The sequence below is a fragment of the Ovis canadensis genome, chromosome 3 (assembly GCF_042477335.2).
Source record: "Ovis canadensis isolate MfBH-ARS-UI-01 breed Bighorn chromosome 3, ARS-UI_OviCan_v2, whole genome shotgun sequence".
Taxonomy (NCBI): Eukaryota; Metazoa; Chordata; class Mammalia; order Artiodactyla; family Bovidae; genus Ovis; species Ovis canadensis.
The window spans coordinates 5334580-5353101 of record NC_091247.1 but is presented as its reverse complement, the minus strand read 5'-3'; the positions used below and the strand labels follow the sequence as shown (position 1 = coordinate 5353101).

The following is an 18522-nucleotide window of genomic DNA, read 5'->3' as shown; positions in this document are numbered from 1 at the left end:
CTTGTTCAGATCTGCCTACGTGTTTACTAGTGTCTTTGCTGCTTATCCTTCCATCTGGGTTCCATTTATTTTTTTCAGAACATACGTTCTGTCAAGGCCTCTAAGAAAGTTTTTTGGCAATACGTATTCTTCACATGGGGTTTCCCAGGTGGCACTAGTGGTAAAGAATTTGCCTGCCAGTGCAGGAGACGTGGGTTCCAAACCCGGGTCTAAAAGATCCCCTGGAGGCGAAAATGGCACCCCACCTCAGTATTCTTGCCTGCGGAATCCCATAGACAGAGGAACCTGACTGGCTACAGTCCATGGGGCTGCAGAGTTCTATGCAACTGAGCACTATTTTCCACCTACGGCAGCCTTTCTCTTGAACGATAGTGCAGCTGGGTATGGAACTCTAGGCTTGCAGTCACTTTCTTTCAGGGCTGTGAAGATAGTATTCCTTTTCTTCTGGCTCCTGTGTCTAGTCTGTGTTGCTTTAAGACCGCTTTGTCTTTGGCCTCCTGTAGTTCTTTCTCAAAATGCTGTGTCTAGGTATGTATCTATATCCATCCTTACTTTATTCTGCTTAAAACTCACAGTGCTCACATCTGAGGTTGTATTGCTTTCATCACTTCTGGGAGTTTCTCTTCTAATTACCGTGCTGCCTGTTTGCCTGCTTTCATTCTCTGTCCTCTCTTCCTGTGTCGCCCACTTCGGTTATTTGTGCTGACTGTGCTGAACGAGTGCCTGCATCATCGGGCTGCTCCGCACTCTGCCTCCTGGTCTCGAGTGCATGAGAGCTGATGTCTGTGGTGCCTTCTGGGAAATGCCTGGAATTATTCTCTAATTCCTCGTTCTCTCAGGCTGTGCCTCATCTGCTGTCTGTATTTTTTACTGTCCAGTGGGTTTTTACTTTCAGTGGCTGTATTATTACTAGGCTTTTCCTCTCAAATCTTTTTTTCTCGTGTCTTACATTTTTTTGTGAGTTTTCAGTTCCTTCTTATTTGCTTTTAATCAAGTAAACCGTAATTCTCTGGTGTTTAACGTTTCGATCTGTTCCTGAGGTTCTTGGGGAATGGTGCATGATCCCGTGGACGTGCTGTGGACTCGTGGTGGATTGCTTTCCCGGCGATGTTCTGGGAGTTTTGAACGCATAAGTTCGTTTCCGGCAGAGCTATTCTTACCTTTGGGACTCGGTGTAGCTTCGTTTGAGAGTGTATCCCTCCAGGGTGGCTCTGTGTTTTCATCTACCAGCCTAGAACTACCTTTCATTGTAACTCAGGAAGTTTTTGGAGAATTCTAGGGGTGTAAATCTGAACTCCACTCTACTACCCCCAAGCCTGTGTGAAAGCTGGCATGCAGCCATGAATTCCTCACTGGGGACGGTTTTCCCTGACCTGACCCTGGCTGGGACATTAGCTCAATCATCTACCTGTCCTAAAGAGTGTGAGGTTTTTCTGGTCTGCCTTGTAATTGAATGCATAGCCCTTTGAGGGTCTTTGTGTAAGCAGCACCTCGGCTGTAACTCTCTGCCTTATGCAGAGAAGCCTCGTCTCTTGTCGGGAGCGGCGAGGGGGTGGTATTTAGGAGCGCAGCTGTAGGTCACTACCTCTGGCAGATGTGTCCCTGCGTCCCCTCTCAGGAGCCCTGGCTCGTGCCTCTGGCACCTGGCTCTTGCCCACGGCTGTGGTTTCCGCTCCCTGGGGGATTCCTGGTTTTGGGGAGCAGAGCTCTGCAAGTGAAATGTGTGATATGTTTTGTGCAGTGTTTTTGTGACAGGAGGCTTTTTTCAGGTGATGAGCTGCCATATTGCCAAAAATAGCTCTGTGTGGTGCTGAGCAGTTCTGCCTACCTCGTGATCAATACTTAATGAACGGGGTGTAATTTTAGGATTCCAGAGAGGGTCCTCGCCACCACATGACTCAGACTACCTTTGTGCCGGAGTTGTATATTGGTAACCTTTGGACAGAGCATCCACAGCTGAAAGAAAGTATAAAACTACTAGCCTGATGCAGAATCATTTTCCTGATCAGATTATCTCAGCTTTAAAAATGGGCACAAAAAAACACTGGTGGCCAGTAATTAGCTTTGTGAAATATCTGAAAAATCAGACCCTCTTTTCTACACAGACTCTGGCCACATGGGAGGCCTTTAATGTCGTCTACAGCATCCCATCTGTTAGAACTGGACAGAGGGGCCCTAGTGAGGGGGTGCCGTCTCCCAGGCTGGTTTGTATCTGGTTGGACCGAGATGTCAGCTTATCCCTGTTTCCTCAGGCCAGTTAAGAATTGAGTGTCATCTGTGTGTCCCCTTCTCCCGTTTCCTGGAGAGAAAGTGGATTATCACTATAAGCTCAGGGGCAGAAACAAGCAGAGCTGAAGTCCAGACCCCTTTCTGAATCTTCTTGTAGGGTTTGGAAGCAGGCAGACGCTGGCTCCTTGGTGCATGTAGGCTTCCTGGAGTGTAGCTCATCTTCCCTGTGTCTGTGCAGGAGACCCTCGGGCATTTCCTGCTGCTGGCTGCCTGGCCCCTTAGCTTTCTGCTGCCAGCCACGGGCTCTCTAGTTGGTTGTGTCCTGTTTCCATCTGCCAGTTGTTTAACATCCTTCAACATAGGGGATCTTCATCGGGAACTAAGACTGGACCTCCAGGGCCTTCGAACAGGCCTTTCAGATGGCGTGCCTGTGTGCTTTTGGAGGCTCTATGATCAGATGACGTGAAGCAGGTGGGCTGCCGCATCCGCAGGATGGTCAGGGCAGCTCGTCTCCTCTGGGCCTGTGGGCCACCCATGGTTTGCTGAACGAGGTGACCAATTGGCTGTTTGCCTTCTTCAGGATTGATGAAACCCATAATGCCCCCGGATTCCCTTAGTGGGACTGCCTGTCGCTCTGAGGACCAGAGCTGTGTGCCCCCGCTGCCAGAAAGGAAGGTGACCGCCATTGACCCCGCCCCCGTGTGGAGCCCCGAGGGTTACATGGCGTTGCAGAGCAAGGGCTACTCGCTGCCCCACCCGAAATCCAGCGACAATTTGGCCATGGACATGCATGTCAGGTGAGGTGACGCTTGGTCCTGCTGCCTTGCAGCTGAAGGAGGAGTCTCGGTCCTCAGTGAGATGGGCTCTGGGAGGAGGCCATCCCGGGAGACACCGCCCTCAGGAAAGGGGCGCCTTGAGAGAGACCAGTGTGCTCTGGGAAAGGAGAGTGAGATGAGGATAGCTGGGTGCTTTCATGTGAGAGGCTCCGATGGTGACTGAAGGTCCAGGAGGAATCCTGGGGTCAGAGGCAAATCCCAAAGAACCTTGGGCCAGGGCCGTGGGGTGGGGTTGAGCATGTGTGTTACGGCTCCTTCCTGTGAAAGTAAGGTGAGCTGGCTCTGCCGGCCCAGCACCCCAGACTCTTCTCGGACTTTCCGGCTCCAGCGTGTTTGAACCAGAGGATGCCCAGCTGTTCGTGGAGTCCGCCAGCCACTGATCATCACTCTGGACTCCAGGGGCCGCCACCAGCCCATGGCCCAGCATCTCTGAGGCCTGTTTAAAGATAGAGCGAATGTTCGTGCCTATGTTTTTTTCTTTTTCATTTAAAAAAAAAATTTTTTTTTTTTTAAACTGTGTTCAGCGTGGAAACCAGGAACCAGGCTCCAATCACATTGACTGATTTTTCTGGTTCCTTTTCAGGAGTGAAAGCTCTTACTCTGCCTCCCCCGGAAGGTCAGGGGGCGTGAGTGCCCAGCGCGAGCTCCTTGAGGAGAGAGGGCAGGAGTACTTGAGCGCTTCTGACAAGAAGGCCCCAGCAGACTGTGACTCCCGTGTCTCCTCTCAGAGAGTAGGCCAGGAGCTTTTGTTTCCACCCCAAGAAAATGGTCAGGAAGCAGGCACTCCTGTGAGTCACACCCCAAACCTCAGGTGCTCCCCACTGGAGCCTGACTTTGCCCCCACGGAGAAAAAGCCCGAGTATGGTGACTGGGATGTGAACCACCAGTCAAAGGTTGCCGACCCAGACGCTGCGGTTGAGAAGGAGGTACCGCGGGAGGAGCCACCCTTCAGCGTCTCCTCCTGGGAGAAGGAAGGGAGCCCAAGCAAGCCGCCGGCTCTGGAGCCTGAGTGGACGCCAGAAGCCCGGGGCACCAGCAGCCAGCACCCGGAGCAGACCAGCAGGACCCGTAGGTCCGGCCCCATCAAGAAACCTGTCTTGAAGGCCCTCAAGGTGGAGGACAAGGAGAAGGAGCTCGAGAAAGTAAAGCCGGAACTGGCAGAGGGGAACACCCGCCTGGCCCGGGAGACGGGGCCTGTCCATGAAGTGGCTGAGGATGAGGACCAAGAGAACGACCCCGCGCTGGCCAACGTGGCCCTGGCCACCTCAGAGGACCAGGGCTCAGCCCGTGGCAGCTTGGGCCGTGAGGCCAGCTGTCCTGAGGAGGACAACAAGCCTGATGGGGCCCCGGAGGCCAGACCCTCCAGGGAGGCCAGCCACACACCCCCGACCAAGAGGAATAACTGGATCTTCATTGATGAGGAGCAAGCCTTTGGGGGCCGGGGGCCGGCCCGGGGCCGAGGCCGCGGGTTCCGAGAGTTCACCTTCCGCGGGCGGCCCACTGGTAGCGGCCTGTGTGGCGGGGGCGTCCTTGGGGCGCGGGGCATCTACAGCGGCAGTCAGAGGAGTGGCCGGGGCCGCGGGCCGCCGGATGACTTCCCCCGGGCCAAGCCCCGGCGGAGGATTGCCAGCGAGACCCACAGCGAGGGCTCTGAGTACGAGGAGCTTCCCAAGCGGCGGCGGCAGCGAGGCACCGAGCCTGGGGATGAGGGCACGCTCCCGGAGCGGGAGGAGGCCACGGGAAGGAAGGGCGACTTCAGGGAGTCCTGGCGGTCCGGCAGGATGCACCCCGAGGACCACAGTGGGCCTGAGGCCAAGAACCGAGGCCCCCGGGCCTTCGGGCGTGCCCTACCCCCGCGCCTGAGCAACTGTGCATACAGCCGGAGAACCTTCGCGGCTAAGGAGGTGGCCCCTTGGCCCAGCCGGGGTCCTGGTGCCTCCTGGCAGGAGTCTGGCCCCCCTGATGCGTGTGGGGCCCGGCGGCCCTTAGACAGAGACTATATCCCAGATGCCTACAGACGCCCCGACGCCTTGGGCTCCCGGGGCTTCGAGGATGGCCGCCTGGAGGACCGGAGGGCCTTCTTCCAAGATGACCATGCTGCAGAGTCCGAAAACACAGAGAACCGGCCCTTCCGGCGAAGGCGGCCCCCACGCCAGGACAAGCCGCCCCGCTTCCGGCGCCTCCGGCAAGAACGGGAGGCCCTGGGCCTGTGGGGGCCGGAGGACGAGCCACCTGTGGTGGCCGGCCAGTGGCCGGGCCGTCCCAGACCCTGCCCTGGGGACAGGAGCGGCGCCTCAGGCCGCAGGTCCCCTGAGCTCGCCTATCAGAACTCCTCCGACCATGCCAATGAGGAGTGGGAGACAGCCTCTGAGAGCAGCGACTTCAGTGAGAGGCGGGAGCGGCGGGCCGGCCCCGAGCTGGACCCCCAGGCTGATGGCGGCCCCCCTGGGGTGAGCGCAGGCGAGAAGAAGGAGCTGGCCAAGCGGAGCTTCTCAGGCCAGAGACCCCTGGTGGACAGGCAGACCCGGAAGCTGGAGCCGGGAGGGTTTGGGGAGAAGTCTGTTAGGCCAGGTGGCGGTGACACTTCTCCCCGCTATGAGAGTCATCAGAACGGGACGCCTCTGAAAGCCAAAAGGTAAACCAGAAGCAGAGTCCCGGGTTCGTTCTTGTTGTTATGGTTCTGTCAGCCGGTGTTTCCGGCAGCACCTCACGCATGCTGTCCCGCCGTGTGTCAGGGCCCCGACTCCTCCCCTCTCGTTGTGCTCCAGGGCGACCGCCCGCCGAGGCCATCGTGTGTGGGCACCTCCATCATTGGCTCTCACCCTGCTGTCTGCTTCTCTGGGGTGTGTTGTTGCTTCAGAACCGAGACCAGAGGCCCTGTCCGGTGATCCCCTGGAGTGGCTGTCCCAGTACCACTCCAGGGTTCAGTCTCTGTATGTCTCCTCGGGGTCCAGCCAAAGGGCCACCACCACACGGTTGGGGTCGCTCCCTGTGTGTGGCGCCTGGTGAGCACTGGTCTGTTCCCCAGACTCTTTGGCCCCTGACTGTGACAGGCAGTTTCTTCGCTGGGGCATTGCTGGCCTCCTGGCCGTGCAGAGAGATCTTCCCTGAGTGCCTTTGCTTTTCCACAAAAGATAAGCAACCCCACCCCGGGGATAACGCCCACACTTGGTGATAGCCAGGCAGTAAACAGGGGCTGTTTACTGTTACCGAGGCCCAAAGGGCGCCTCTCCAGACTCAGAGGTGTTGAGGTGGGTGCCCTGTGCTCGGTGTCTGCTCGCTGCCCACAGCTGGCCCGGGATCAGGGTAGGGGCAGAGCCCGTGCAGCCCACATCCCTGATGTGGCTCTGGCCCCGCCCAGGTGCCGAGGAAGACAATTATCCTACTTCCCAGCCTCCTCAAGGGTTCAGGGCACAGAGGCCTGGCCTGTAGTTCACTCGTATCTCTGAACAAGGCGCCACAGGAGAATGTGGGTTCTTGTCGGTATGGATCTGAAGGAGCTTTCTAGGCCCCAGATGCCAAGACCTGGCTTTCCTTCTGGTTTCTGCCCCAGGGGACTGGCAGTGGAGCGAGACCTGGGCTCCCTCTGCGGCCCAGTTCTAAGCCTTGCCCCTTATCTCTCTTCTGTAGCCCTACTGGCTGTGGTAGGCAAAGGGAAAGGACAGGAGTACTAGCCAGGGGAGAGGGTGAGGACAGAGCAGCTTTCCCAGGGCCTTTGCTGGAGCAGTGGTCTGGGGCAGCCTCCCCACAGGCTCGAGACAGCATGTAACCAGCCACCCCTTCTGCTGGGTGGAGGGGACAGCTGGAGGGAATGACGGAGACCAGGGCTGAGCTTGGGTGTGTGCTGGGCGTGTATGCAGCTTCACCTTCTTGGGCCACTTCTGAGCTGATGAGATCTTCCTTCCTCTCTAGGTCCCCAGACGAGGCCTTGCCTGGAGGTCTTGGCTGCAGCAGTGGGAGTGGCCACTACACCCTGGAGCGGGCAACCCGTGCTGCCACTGACGTCCCCGAAGCTTCCTGTGAGGAGGCGGAGAAGGAGGCCAGGCTGGCTGCCCAGAGGTCAGGCGAGCAGGGAGAGACCGTGAAACCGTTCGACCTGAGCTACGGACGTGAGTGTCAGCTCACATCTCCAGGGGAAGGAGGGTCCAGGCGAAATGGGGGAGGTGGGCATGGCCACCGCCGTGGGCTGCTGAGTTTGCCATTTGCTGAACATCTTAGGTTCTGGGCACATACGTACTGGGTTAAGAGCAAAACAGAAGGATTCCTGCCCTTGTGTTGCTCACAGCTCTGCTGCACTCCCGTAACACCCCTGCAGTGTCTCAGTTTTAAAGATGGGAAGCTGAGCCCCAGAGAAGCTGAGTGGTTTATCCAGGGTCACACAGCTGGTTAGGAGTAGAGCTGGGACTTAGGTGTGTGTGTCTCTGAGGCCTGTTTTCTTAAGTGTGACCTGTTTGGTTTGAGATAACAGTGCATTGCAGGGTTGTGAGAAGGGTGTAGAAATCCTCACTGGGTTTCCTAGAGCCTGGTGATGGTGAATATGCTGAGGCCCAAGCCAGCTAAGCCCCTGGCCTTTTGAGCTGACTCAGTGCTTAGATATCAGGTGTCTGTAGGGTTAGGTTATCCTTAGCTTTCAGTAAATGGAACCATTGCCCTTCCTTGTGAATCTTGGTTCAGATGCCATCATTGAAAATTGCGGATCCAGCCCTGGGGAAGAGAGTGAGGTGGGCTCTCTGGTGGGCGAAGGCTTCATTGAAGTCCTGACCAAGAAGCAGCGCCGCCTGCTGGAGGAGGAGAGGAGAAAGAAGGAGCAAGCCGTGCAGGTGCGGGGCGTGCTGTGAGGGGGCACGGGGCGCGCTGTGAGGGGGCACGGGGCACGGGGCGCGCTGTGAGGGGGATGCGGTGCGCTGTGCGGGGGCACGGGGCGTGCTGTGAGGGGCACGGGGCGCGCTGTGAGGGGGCACGGGGCGCACTGTGAGGGGGCACGGGGCGCGCTGTGAGGGGGCACGGGGCGCGCTGTGAGGGGGATGCGGCGCGCTGTGCGGGGGCACGGGGCGCGCTGTGAGGGGGATGCGGCGCGCTGTGCGGGGGCATGGGGCGCGCTGTGCGGGGGCACGGGGCGCGCTGTGAGGGGGATGCGGCGCGCTGTGCGGGGGCACGGGGCGCGCTGTGCGGGGGCACGGGGCGCGCTGTGAGGGGGATGCGGCGCGCTGTGCGGGGGCACGGGGCGCGCTGTGAGGGGGATGCGGCGCGCTGTGCGGGGGCATGGGGTGCGCTGTGAGGGGCACGGGGCGCGCTGTGCGGGGGCATGGGGCGCGCTGTGAGGGGCACGGGGCGCGCTGTGAGGGGACACGGGGTGCGCTGTGAGGGGCATGGGGCGCGCTGTGCGGGGGCACGGGGCGCGCTGTGAGGGGGATGCGGCGCGCTGTGCGGGGGCACGGGGCGCGCTGTGCGGGGGCACGGGGCGCGCTGTGAGGGGGATGCGGCGCGCTGTGCGGGGGCACGGGGCGCGCTGTGAGGGGGATGCGGCGCGCTGTGCGGGGGCATGGGGTGCGCTGTGAGGGGCACGGGGCGCGCTGTGAGGGGACACGGGGTGCGCTGTGAGGGGCACGGGGCGCGCTGTGAGGGGGATGCGGCACGCTGTGCGGGGGCACGGGGCACGGGGCGCGCTGTGAGGGGGCACGGGGCGCGCTGTGCGGGGGCATGGGGCGCGCTGTGAGGGGCACGGGGCGCGCTGTGAGGGGACACGGGGTGCGCTGTGAGGGGCACGGGGCGCGCTGTGAGGGGGATGCGGCACGCTGTGCGGGGGCACGGGGCGCGCTGTGAGGGGCACGGGGCGCCCTGTGAGGGGACACGGGGTGCGCTTGTGAGGGGCACGGGGCGTGCTGTGAGGGGGCACGGGGCGCGCTGTGAGGGGGCACAGGGCACGGGGCGCGCTGTGAGGGGGATGCGGCGCGCTGTGTGGGGGCATGGGGCACGCTGTGAGGGGCACGGGGTGCGCTGTGAGGGGCACGGGGCGCGCTGTGAGGGGACACGGGGCGTGCTCTGAGGGGGCACGGCGCGCGCTGTGAGGGGGATGTGGCGCGCTGTGAGGGGGATGTGGCGCGCTGTGAGGGGGATGCGGCACGCTGTGAGGGGGCACGGGGCGCGCTGTGAGGGGGCACGGGGCACGGGGTGTGCTGTGCGGGGGCACGGGGTGCGCTGTGCGGGGCACGGGGCGCGCTGTGAGGGGGCACGGGGCGCGCTGTGAGGGGGCACGGGGCGCGCTGTGAGGGGGCACGGGGCGCGCTGTGAGGGGCACGCGGCGCGCTGTGAGGGGCACGGGGCGCGCTGTGAGGGGACACGGGGCTGGGACGCAGGGACACCTGTAGCCTGTGGCATCAGAGTGTTCTGAATTCGGGCTGGGAGAAGAAGAAAGGCCTGCTTGTCAGCAGGTGCTCCTCCCAGGGCCCACTGTCGCTGTGCTCCATGGGATAGATGGTGTGATTTCCCTGGTCTCAGAGGGTAACTGATCCTTGGTGACACCAGCTGAGATGGGCTGAGCAGGACACAGACCTCTGTTAGCTCCTGAAGTACAGCCTACGCCTACTGTAGTCTCAGATCTCAGCCCACTGAGCACTTGCAGGGGTGGTTTGGTCAGCATTGCAGTTCCCGCGTGGTTGAGGTCTTAACCGACGGTTGGTGAATTCTCTGGAGCAGTTTCCGGGTGTGGTTTTGGAGCCCACAGTCGTCTTCCTGGGGGGAACTCATTTTTCTTGTCTGCCATCGAGGCTGGACCGTATCACCCTCTTCTCCGTAGGTTCCTGTCAAAGGCCGAAGTCTCTCCTCTCGAATTCCTCCTCGGTTTGCAAAGAAGCAGAACAGCCTGTGCCTGGAGCAGGGCGATGGGCCTGTGCCCAGCGGCAGCCTGGGCACCGAGATCTGGGAGAGCAGCAGCCAGGGTAAGAGCTTGTGTTCGGCCCTCGGGCCACCTCCCAGGCTTGGGGCCCTTCTCAGGGAGGGCTCTGCCCTGGGGCCATGAGCATAGGCACAGCACTGCTTGTCTCCTGGCTTTCTCTGTCTGGGGTTAATGCCGCCTGAGCACCACGTGCTGCTGCAGCCTCTGAGCAGATGTCAGAGTTTCCCTGCCTGAAGCGTGGTGGCGAGCAGAGCATTCCGCATCCAGTGACAGGAAAGAGTGGTCCCCACCCCGCCTGGCCGAGGTCGCTCAGGAGTTGGTTTGACTGTTGCCCACGTCAGCTGTCCTTCCTTCTTGCCTTGCGGGCGAGGAGCAGATGACTGTTTGGGAGAACAGGAGTCCAGAGCTTTCCCGTCTGTGCTGTGCGCCCTTTCCTTGCCAGAAGGAGGTTTCTGTCAACTCCTCTCCAAATGTTGTCTTAGGCTTGAAACCAGGCTAGGGTGTCCCTTAATCTATAGAAAACCTGTTTCCCTGAAGCTAAGAAAATTTCTTATCCAGTGGCATTTTTCTGATAATCTTTCAGTTTAAAATACAAAACCATTTGAGCAGATTATTCTTGAGTTCCTGCTTTGGGCAAGGCCCTGCAGGGCGGGCAGCAGGAGCGTGGTGAGATCACCCATCGCTAGCTCTTTTATTCAGAGCAGCGGAGGCTTCTGGAGTGAAGTGACAACTCCGGAGCCACGTGACAGACAGCCAAGAGTCGGTTCTGAGCCTGATTCTCTCAATTTTACCACATGGCCTGTCTTCATGTTTCTGATTGAAACCTTGATTCTAACACATTTCAATGTAATATTGGGAAATTGGCAACTCTGATTGAAAGTAAAATAGCCTTTTAGTAAATTTTGGTATCAGTCAGTTTGGTTTTGTGAGAGTGGTGGGTGTCACAGCGTAAATGTCCAAAAATACATACCTTCCAGCTTGGTCAAGCAGGGTGGACCAACTCAGGAGTTGCCCTTGGCCGTCAAGGCTTTCCCTCCTGGATTGTGCAATGTCTTGTGGTTGCTCAGACCAGGGGTGTGTGGGTGGCTTCAGAAGGGCCCTGGATCTTGGAAAAGAGCTTGGGAGGTTTTGTGCACACAGACAGGGTCTGTGACTTTTGTTGGATTCTTAAGAATGGTTGAGCTAACAACAGTTGGGTAATAATCAGCTTGACTTGTTTAAAGACTTGTAGCCGCTGCTAAGCTGCTAAGTCACTTTAGTCGTGTCTGACTCTGTGCCATAGACGGCAGCCCGCCAGGCTCCCCCGTCCCTGGGATTCTCCAGGCAAGAACACTGGAGTGGGTTGCCATTTCCTTCTCCAGTGCATGAAAGTGAAAAGGGAAAGTGAAGTCGCTCAGTCGTATCCGACTCTTAGCAGCCTACCAGGCTCCTCCATCCATGGGATTTTCCAGGCAGGAGTACTAGAGTGGGTTGCCATTGCCTTCTCCATCAAAGACTTGTAGAGAGATGCCAATTTGTAGAAATAAATAGTTGGCTTATGTGAAAAAAGCTTTACCACAGCAGAGGTAGTGATACGGAGCTCTAGTCCCTATGAGTGAGAAGTTGCTGGTGTGTTTACCTGGAGCTCATCATCCATGAAATCTTGGGAAGCACGTTTATGGAGATGTTCCTGGGGACATTGGGAAGTCGAGTGAAGGTGTCAGACTGAGGAGGGAGGTGGTTTGGAGACTGGAGTTTGTGTGAGCTGCCCGTGGTCGTGTTTCTGGCTTGGTGGCTCCTCTTTGATGTCCTGACTCTGTCTTCCTCCTCGGCAGCCCTCCCCCTTCAGGCCTCGACCAGTGACTCCTGGACCAAAGCTGCCACTGCCTTCACCAGCACCGAGCCTGGCTCTGCTGAGGTGAGTGGCCCCCAGGCACCAAGCGTGTGCTCACAGCCCAGGGCCGTCCTGGCCGCCACCCAGGCTCTCCCTGGCGACACAGTGAGCCTGGCTCATTGCTGGTCTCCAGTCTTGCTTTCAGGTGTGTGGGAAGGAGAAAGAGGGGATGGCCAGGGAGTACCCATCCTGGCTCCTTGGCGTCTGGCCGTGCTCACAGTGCAGGGGCCCACGTGTACTGGGGATCACAGGCTCTGTCCGGGAGACATGTCATGCCCCAGGTCTCGCTCTGCGGGACTCGGGTGCTGATTGGCCGTGTGTCCTGCACAGCAGGGCTTTAAGAGCAGCCAGGGAGACAGCGGTGTTGACCTGAGCGCCGAGTCCCGAGAGTCCTCAGCGACCTCCTCGCAGCGCAGCTCCCCATATGGCACCCTGAAGCCCGAGGAGGCAGGCGGGCCCGGCCTGGAGCCCAAGGCCGACGGCCATAAGGAGCAGACTCAAAAGCAGTCAGAGCCAAAGGTAATCTGGAGCCCAGCTCTCAGGGGCCAGGCTAGGCACAAGGGCTGGTGTCTTTTGTCTTCTTTTTTGGCTCTCAGTTCCTTGGAAGCTAGAGGTCAGGGTCACTCCAGGCTGTGTGTCTTAGCCTCTTTGCTTTTCTGTCAAGGATTCAGAACAAGGCTCGGGACAGAGCAAGGAGCACAGACCAGGACCCATCGGCAATGAGCGCTCTCTGAAAAACAGAAAGGGCTCCGAGGGGGCCGAACGGCTGCAAGGGGCTGTGGTTCCCCCTGTTAACGGGGTGGAGATTCACGTGGACTCTGTGCTGCCGGTGCCACCCATTGAATTTGGAGTCAATCCGAAGGTGAGGTTTAAAGTGCTTCTTCTACCCACCGCCCCCCAAGCCCCGTTTCTGGTGCTTGGAGAGGGAGGAGGGGCCTTTCCTGGAGGAGCAGAGTGGTAGGTGCTGGCAGCACTCGAGGGTGTTGTGGGGTGGCATCGTGGGTGAAGAGCTGCTGTGGGCTGGCCCTGTCTCCCTGCCAGTGCCAGGCAGGTTCTCAGACCAAGCAGGAAGCCAGACAGAGAAGGGGATGGCCGCCTTGCTTGGGGGCTGTCGGGGAACAGCTGGCTGTTTTGTTCACGTGGTGAATACTGCTTATTTATTTATGTGGCTGTGCTAGGTCTTAGTTGCATCACATGGAGTCTTTGATCTTAGTTGCGGCATATGGGATCTAATTCCCTGACCAGGGATTGAATCCAGGCCCCCTGCGTTGGGATCCCAGTCTTAGCCCCTGGACCACCGGGGAAGTCCCATACTGGGTTTTTTGAGTTGCTGAGGCTATGGGTCTACTTCATGTGTGTCTCTGCCAGAAGGTGAGCCAAGGTGATTTCTGTGTGCTTTGTTCCCCCTTTTTATTTTCCTAGGACTCTGATTTCAGCTTGCAGCCCGGCTCTGCCTCTGGTCCCGCGGGGAATCCAGTTGTCAAGCTTCAGGACGCATTGGCCAGTAATGTAAGTCTGTGCTTCTACCACCCAGCTCGGTTTGTGTCTTGGTGCCGTCTCTAGTTCCACGCGCGTGGCAAGCTGTTCCACGCCCTGGCTTTGTGCACTTAAAGTGGAGTGGCGTAACTCCTAAGGTCTGGTGTGTTTGGCACTTGGTGATTTGAAACTCTCCTGGTTCCATAGTCATACACGTTTGAGAATGCTGTGCTAAATAAACGTTTCTTTACTCTGCAGTTTCTCAGAAATCCTGTGACCTGCAGGTGGGTGCTGGGCACGGCAGGAAGGGGCTCTAGCACTAGGTTTCTGACCATATTTCCAGGGCCTTTTTTCACGGTTTGGGGGAAGGGGCTGAGACAGGAACTGGGACTTCCATGCTGTGCAGCGGGGCCTGCATGCTGGCCGCCAGCTGTGCTTCTGTTGCCGAAACATGGCAGCGCTGCTGGAAGGCTGGGTCCAGGCAGGAGGGGTGTGGCTCCCCTGCCTGCAGGGGTCCCACCGTGTCCTTCCCTCCAGGCCGGGCTGGCCCCCAGCATCCCCATTCTGCGGCGGGACCACCACATCCAGAGGGCCATCGGCCTCTCCCACATGTCCTTCCCCACCGCCGACCTCACTCTGAAGGTAACTCGGGGCCCAGCTTGTGAGGGGGCAAGAGCAAGCAGAGCCCACCCTAGCACACCCGCTCCCCGCACCCCGGGGCTTAGCTTGTACTGCCCCCTGCCTTCTGGGTGGTAACTTCCATCTCCCCCACCTCCTTGTTTCCGAAGATGGAGTCTGCGCGCAAGGCTTGGGAAAACTCGCCCAGCTTGCCGGAGCAGAGCTCGCCAGGAGGCGCCGGCTCGGGCCTGCAGCCCCCATCCTCCGGGGGGGCCTCCAGCGGGGTCAGCTATAGCTCCTTTGGCGGCGTCTCCATGCCCCCCGTGCCCGTGGCCTCGGTTGCACCTTCTGCATCCCTTCCAGGTACCTCTCCCCTGGTCCAGCTCAGGGACGCTTCTCCAGTCCCTCGAGGGAAATGCAGGGTCTGTAGCCCTGAGCACTCCCTGCCTTGGCCTAAGGAGCGAGTTCCCGGCTGGGAGCCACGGATTCCTGTGTGCTCTGGTCTTTGGCACTTGCTGCTCTTGGCCTCCAACCCTGGGAGGCGACAGGACTCTGTGACCTCGGCAGGGCTGTCTCACCTCCTGGAGAGAGGCCCCAGCAGAGACTCTGTCGCATGAGTAGCTGTCTGAGCCTTTCCCCCTCCTCTGTGAAATAGCACAGGGTCGGGAGGGCCAGGTGTGGGGTCACCATGCTGATAAGATGAGCTCACACCTGGGAAGGGTTTGTATCAACTGAGCCTCAATAAGCGGGAGCCAGTTTTACCCCAGTTGTCACTGTCCTGGTCACAGTGTCAGTGCCTGAAGGAGCCCGTGGGGATTCAGGGGGCCCAGCTGCCAGCGTCTCAGTGATGCGATTCCAATAGATCCTTCTGACCCTCCACTGTGGACTCAATAGCAGGGAGATGAAGAGGAACGTGACTGAGAGACCATGGCAGCCTCCTTTATGACCGAGCCCTTCCTGGGTGTGCGGGGTGGTGGGCAAGGCGGGAGGCCGGCTGCAGCGGTGCCTCCCCTTAGGCTGCCCAGGAGCCCGGGGCCAGCTCTGCTACGTTCCCTCCCCCACCGCTTCTCTGGACCTTCTGGGACAGTGAGACTTGATCCTGTTCCCCTGCCTCAAATTCTGTTTCTAGGCAGCCACCTGCCACCTCTCTACCTGGATGGCCATGTGTTTGCAAGTCAGCCCCGGCTGGTTCCTCAGACCATACCTCAGCAGCAGAGTTTCCAACAGGTGATGCCAGCGAGACCGGCGACCCAGGGACACGGGGGAGGGCGCAGCACGGGGCGTGATTGGCCGCTTCACGTGCCCGTTCACTGCCTGTCTCGTGTTTCGCACCCCTCACGTTACTGCCCTGTGCCTGGCACGTCACAGCAGCCAGGTACTGTTTGCTGAGTGAGCACGTGAGAGCCGAGGAGGAGGGGCAGAGCCGAGTGCTCTGGACCACTTAGCTTTCCTTTCTTGACGCTCTCCCTCCTGCGCCCTAGCCGGGGAATTCACTGAAATGGAATTCTCTTTGGTGATCAGGTATCCTTCTGATGAAGAGAAGAAAGGCCTAGACTCCCAGGCATGGATGCGTTAGAAAGAGGTAGTTGTAGAAGTGAGCAGGTGTCTATGTTCACGCACAGTGGGCGCACTGCTGTGCTGCCAGGGGCCACATGTGGGAGTCTCCTCCTGAAGCCGGTGCTGGGCCTTCCATGGGGGGTCCTGTGCCTGCAGAAACCAGGGTGAAGCGCCGCCCCAGGGGCAGAGGACACGGCCCGTCCTGGTCTTTTCAGAGCACATTCTTAAACATGTCGTTTGGTTCTGCAAGGTCTCGTAACTGGGTCATACCGCACATATTCCTCTGTCTGTGGCATTTTCCATCCACCGTTTGGTTTCTGAACCCACCTCTGTTGGCCGTGGAGCTCGGGCTTGTTTGTCCCACTGTGCAGGGTCCAGTGTAGGGACGATTGTGCTGGTTTGGGGTTGCTGCCAGTTCTCTGCTCGCTCCCGAGAAGGAAGGAAGCACAGGCAGACTGTTGAGTTCGCGTTGAGGGCGGTGTCGGCTGCCCCGGGGAGAAGGGCCAGGGTGGGGGTGAGGGGGTGCCAGTGGCGGGCTGTGAGAAGCAGCTTTCAGGGCAGTGCGGTGACCGCCCGCCTCCTATCTGCAGGCTGCCGCTGCCCAGCAGATCCCGATTTCCCTTCACACGTCTCTGCAAGCTCAAGCCCAGCTGGGACTGAGGGGTGGGCTGCCCGTCTCCCAGTCTCAGGAGATCTTCAGCTCCTTGCAGCCCTTCAGGTGAGATGCCCAGGTTTGGGGGGCTTGGTGGCTTGCCCCCAGGGCTTCCGGCCTTCCCAGTCTATGGGGCTGGTCCCTTGGCCACTGGTTGCTGCGCGCATGTCCGAGGGGGCCGGGAGTCAGGGGTGAGCTGTGCTGTGGGCAAGGCCGCGGCCCAGCCTTGTCTTTTGTGCCCGCGTCCTCCTGCCCCCTCCCTGCTCTCCCTCCTTGCCGCCCCGGCCCGTGCACTCAGTGTGTCTGTCCTGTGCTTTTGGCGTCATGCAGGTTTTCCTGTGTCTCACATAGCCTGTATGTTTGCCTAATACGGTGATGTTCAAACTGGGGTCCCTAGACTGGCAGCAGCAGCAGCAGTGTCTAGGAGCTTGTTGTAAATGCAGGTTCTCAGGCCCCATCCCAGGCTTCTGAGTCAGAACCCCTGGGGCTGAGCCAAGAGCCCGCGTGGGAGCAAGCGCCTGGGGTCTGAGGTGAGAGCAGCTGGCGCAGCCGCGTGCCTGACCTGCCCTTCCGTCTGGCTCTCGCAGGTCTCAGGTGTACATGCACCCCAGCCTGTCGCCGCCCAGCACCATGATCCTCTCCGGAGGCACAGCCTTGAAGGCCCCCTACTCGGCGTTCCCTGGCATGCAGCCCCTGGAGATGGTGAAGCCCCAGTCCGGCTCGCCCTACCAGCCCATGAGTGGGAGCCAAGCCCTGGTCTACGAGGGCCCGCTCAGCCAGGCGGCCGGGCTCAGCGCCTCCCAGATGTTGGACTCCCAGCTCCCGCAGGTCAGGAAGTCAGTCATGCCTGCTTCCAAGCCTCAGGTCTCTTTTCTTCATGACCCTTTCTCCTCGTATCTTCCTCTTAACGCGCCCTGGCTTCTGTGTGGCTCATGGCCGCTGGGACTGGTGCCTGGGCTCAGGCCTGGGCCGGCTCCTCCACCCACCATGAACAGCTCCGAGACCTAGCTTCTCCTGCAGCCTCTCCTCCACCCGGGCTCAGGGGTGCTGAGTGTCCGCTCTCGTGCTCACTCGTGCTTCTAGGCCCCCTAACCCTGGCCTCATCCCCACCCACCATGTGCTACAAGCGCCAGGTGATAGGATCTCTGGTTCCATGTCCTCCTGGCCCCTGGCCCGTGGGCACATTAGACTGTTCTGAGGGTCACTCCCTTTGGCCCCTGGATCAGTCTTCAGCTCCACTCCTGTGTGGTTCTTGGCAGGGCGGACGTCTCTGTGGATGACCCTCCCGCAGCCTCCTCACCCCCCGGGCTCCGCTCACCAGTCCACGGTCTGGACAGGTCCCTGCTCGCAGCTGCGCCTCTCCCATCGTCTTGGGCTTAAGGGTCCTACCCGTTCACCACCTTGAATTTTTTCACCCCCTCCTCCTAGTGACCAACTACCTCCAACCACTTTTTAACACTCCCTCCTACTTCCCTACTCGTTGTGGGATGGGGTGCACCATGGCTTGTAGGATCTTAGTTCTCTGACCAGGGATTGAACCCGTGTAGTCTGCGGTGGAAGCGTGGGGTCCTAATCACTGGACCACCAGGGAATTCCCCACTCCTTGTCGTTTGTACTCAGCTTCCCACCCTCACCTCTGTGCTCACCCAGGTTAGACCCTGGCCTGTCTCTGCCTCTGCCTGTGAATGGATTCAGGCTAAATACAGACCCTCCAGATGGCCCTCCACAGACACAGGGCCCTCCCCACCCAACGCACAGCCCCCTGCATGCACAGTTCCCAGTGGCTGGATTCAGACTGAATACAGTTCTCTCCAGACAGCCCCCTGCACTCACACAGGGGCCCCCACCCGACGCACAGCCTCCCTGGACGCACAGTTCCCTGTCTTGGTACCTCGCCTCTTCATTGCCTTCTCCCCCACCTTGACGGTTCCTCTTGTGTCCACAAAGAAATGTGAGTCGTAACCAGGATCTCTGAAGGCCAGGAAGGGCCCTGGGGCAAGGGTGGCAGCTGTCCTCACCCACCTGGGTGCTGCCCTAGCACGCATTAGCACCTGCCACCCTCGGCCGCATCCCCAGGCAACCCTGTCTTCCACTTTCTTCTAACAGAGGAAACTTTTTAAGGGCATCAGCCCGCCCCACATTACTGAGCCTGCCCTTCCCCCTCCTCTTCCTGCCCGGTCAGCAGCATCTGAGCCAGGAGTCAGCCTCGCTGGGCCGCGGGGACTGCCCCTGGCTCTCCGCCCGCCCCGAGGCCCTCCTCCGCCGTCCCTTCTGCCGCCTCCTCCTCGCCTCCCCTGGCAGTAAGTCAGTGTGCCTCCTGGGCTCTGTCTAGACCTGTGCTTCTGAGCCTCATCCCAGCGCCAGCTCTCCCTGCTTCTGTCTTCAG

At 59.6% G+C, this 18522-nt stretch overlaps 1 protein-coding gene and 1 non-coding gene across 21 annotated transcripts in view; both read left to right on the top strand.

The window, feature by feature from the left end:
- Window positions 1-18522, top strand: part of PRRC2B (proline rich coiled-coil 2B) — an 85742-nt gene that overhangs the window by 57332 nt on the left and 9888 nt on the right. For 13 of the 20 annotated variants that reach the window (XM_069582115.1, XM_069582112.1, XM_069582110.1 and 10 more), the window contains 14 exons: window positions 2810-3026; window positions 3649-5700; window positions 6978-7174; window positions 7740-7885; window positions 9862-10003; window positions 11775-11857; window positions 12164-12352; window positions 12498-12695; window positions 13256-13342; window positions 13847-13951; window positions 14098-14290; window positions 15057-15154; window positions 16075-16202; window positions 16724-16964. In XM_069582115.1, coding sequence (XP_069438216.1) covers window positions 2810-3026; window positions 3649-5700; window positions 6978-7174; window positions 7740-7885; window positions 9862-10003; window positions 11775-11857; window positions 12164-12352; window positions 12498-12695; window positions 13256-13342; window positions 13847-13951; window positions 14098-14290; window positions 15057-15154; window positions 16075-16202; window positions 16724-16964 — 4076 coding nt within the window. The remainder of the gene's footprint in view (window positions 1-2809; window positions 3027-3648; window positions 5701-6977; window positions 7175-7739; window positions 7886-9861; window positions 10004-11774; window positions 11858-12163; window positions 12353-12497; window positions 12696-13255; window positions 13343-13846; window positions 13952-14097; window positions 14291-15056; window positions 15155-16074; window positions 16203-16723; window positions 16965-18522) is intronic. The other 7 variants (XM_069582120.1, XM_069582114.1, XM_069582119.1 and 4 more) reach the window with 2 other exon arrangements.
- On the top strand, window positions 14767-14852 carry LOC138931523 (small nucleolar RNA SNORD62). The gene has a single exon (XR_011446592.1). It is a non-coding gene; the product is annotated as a small nucleolar RNA SNORD62 (small nucleolar RNA).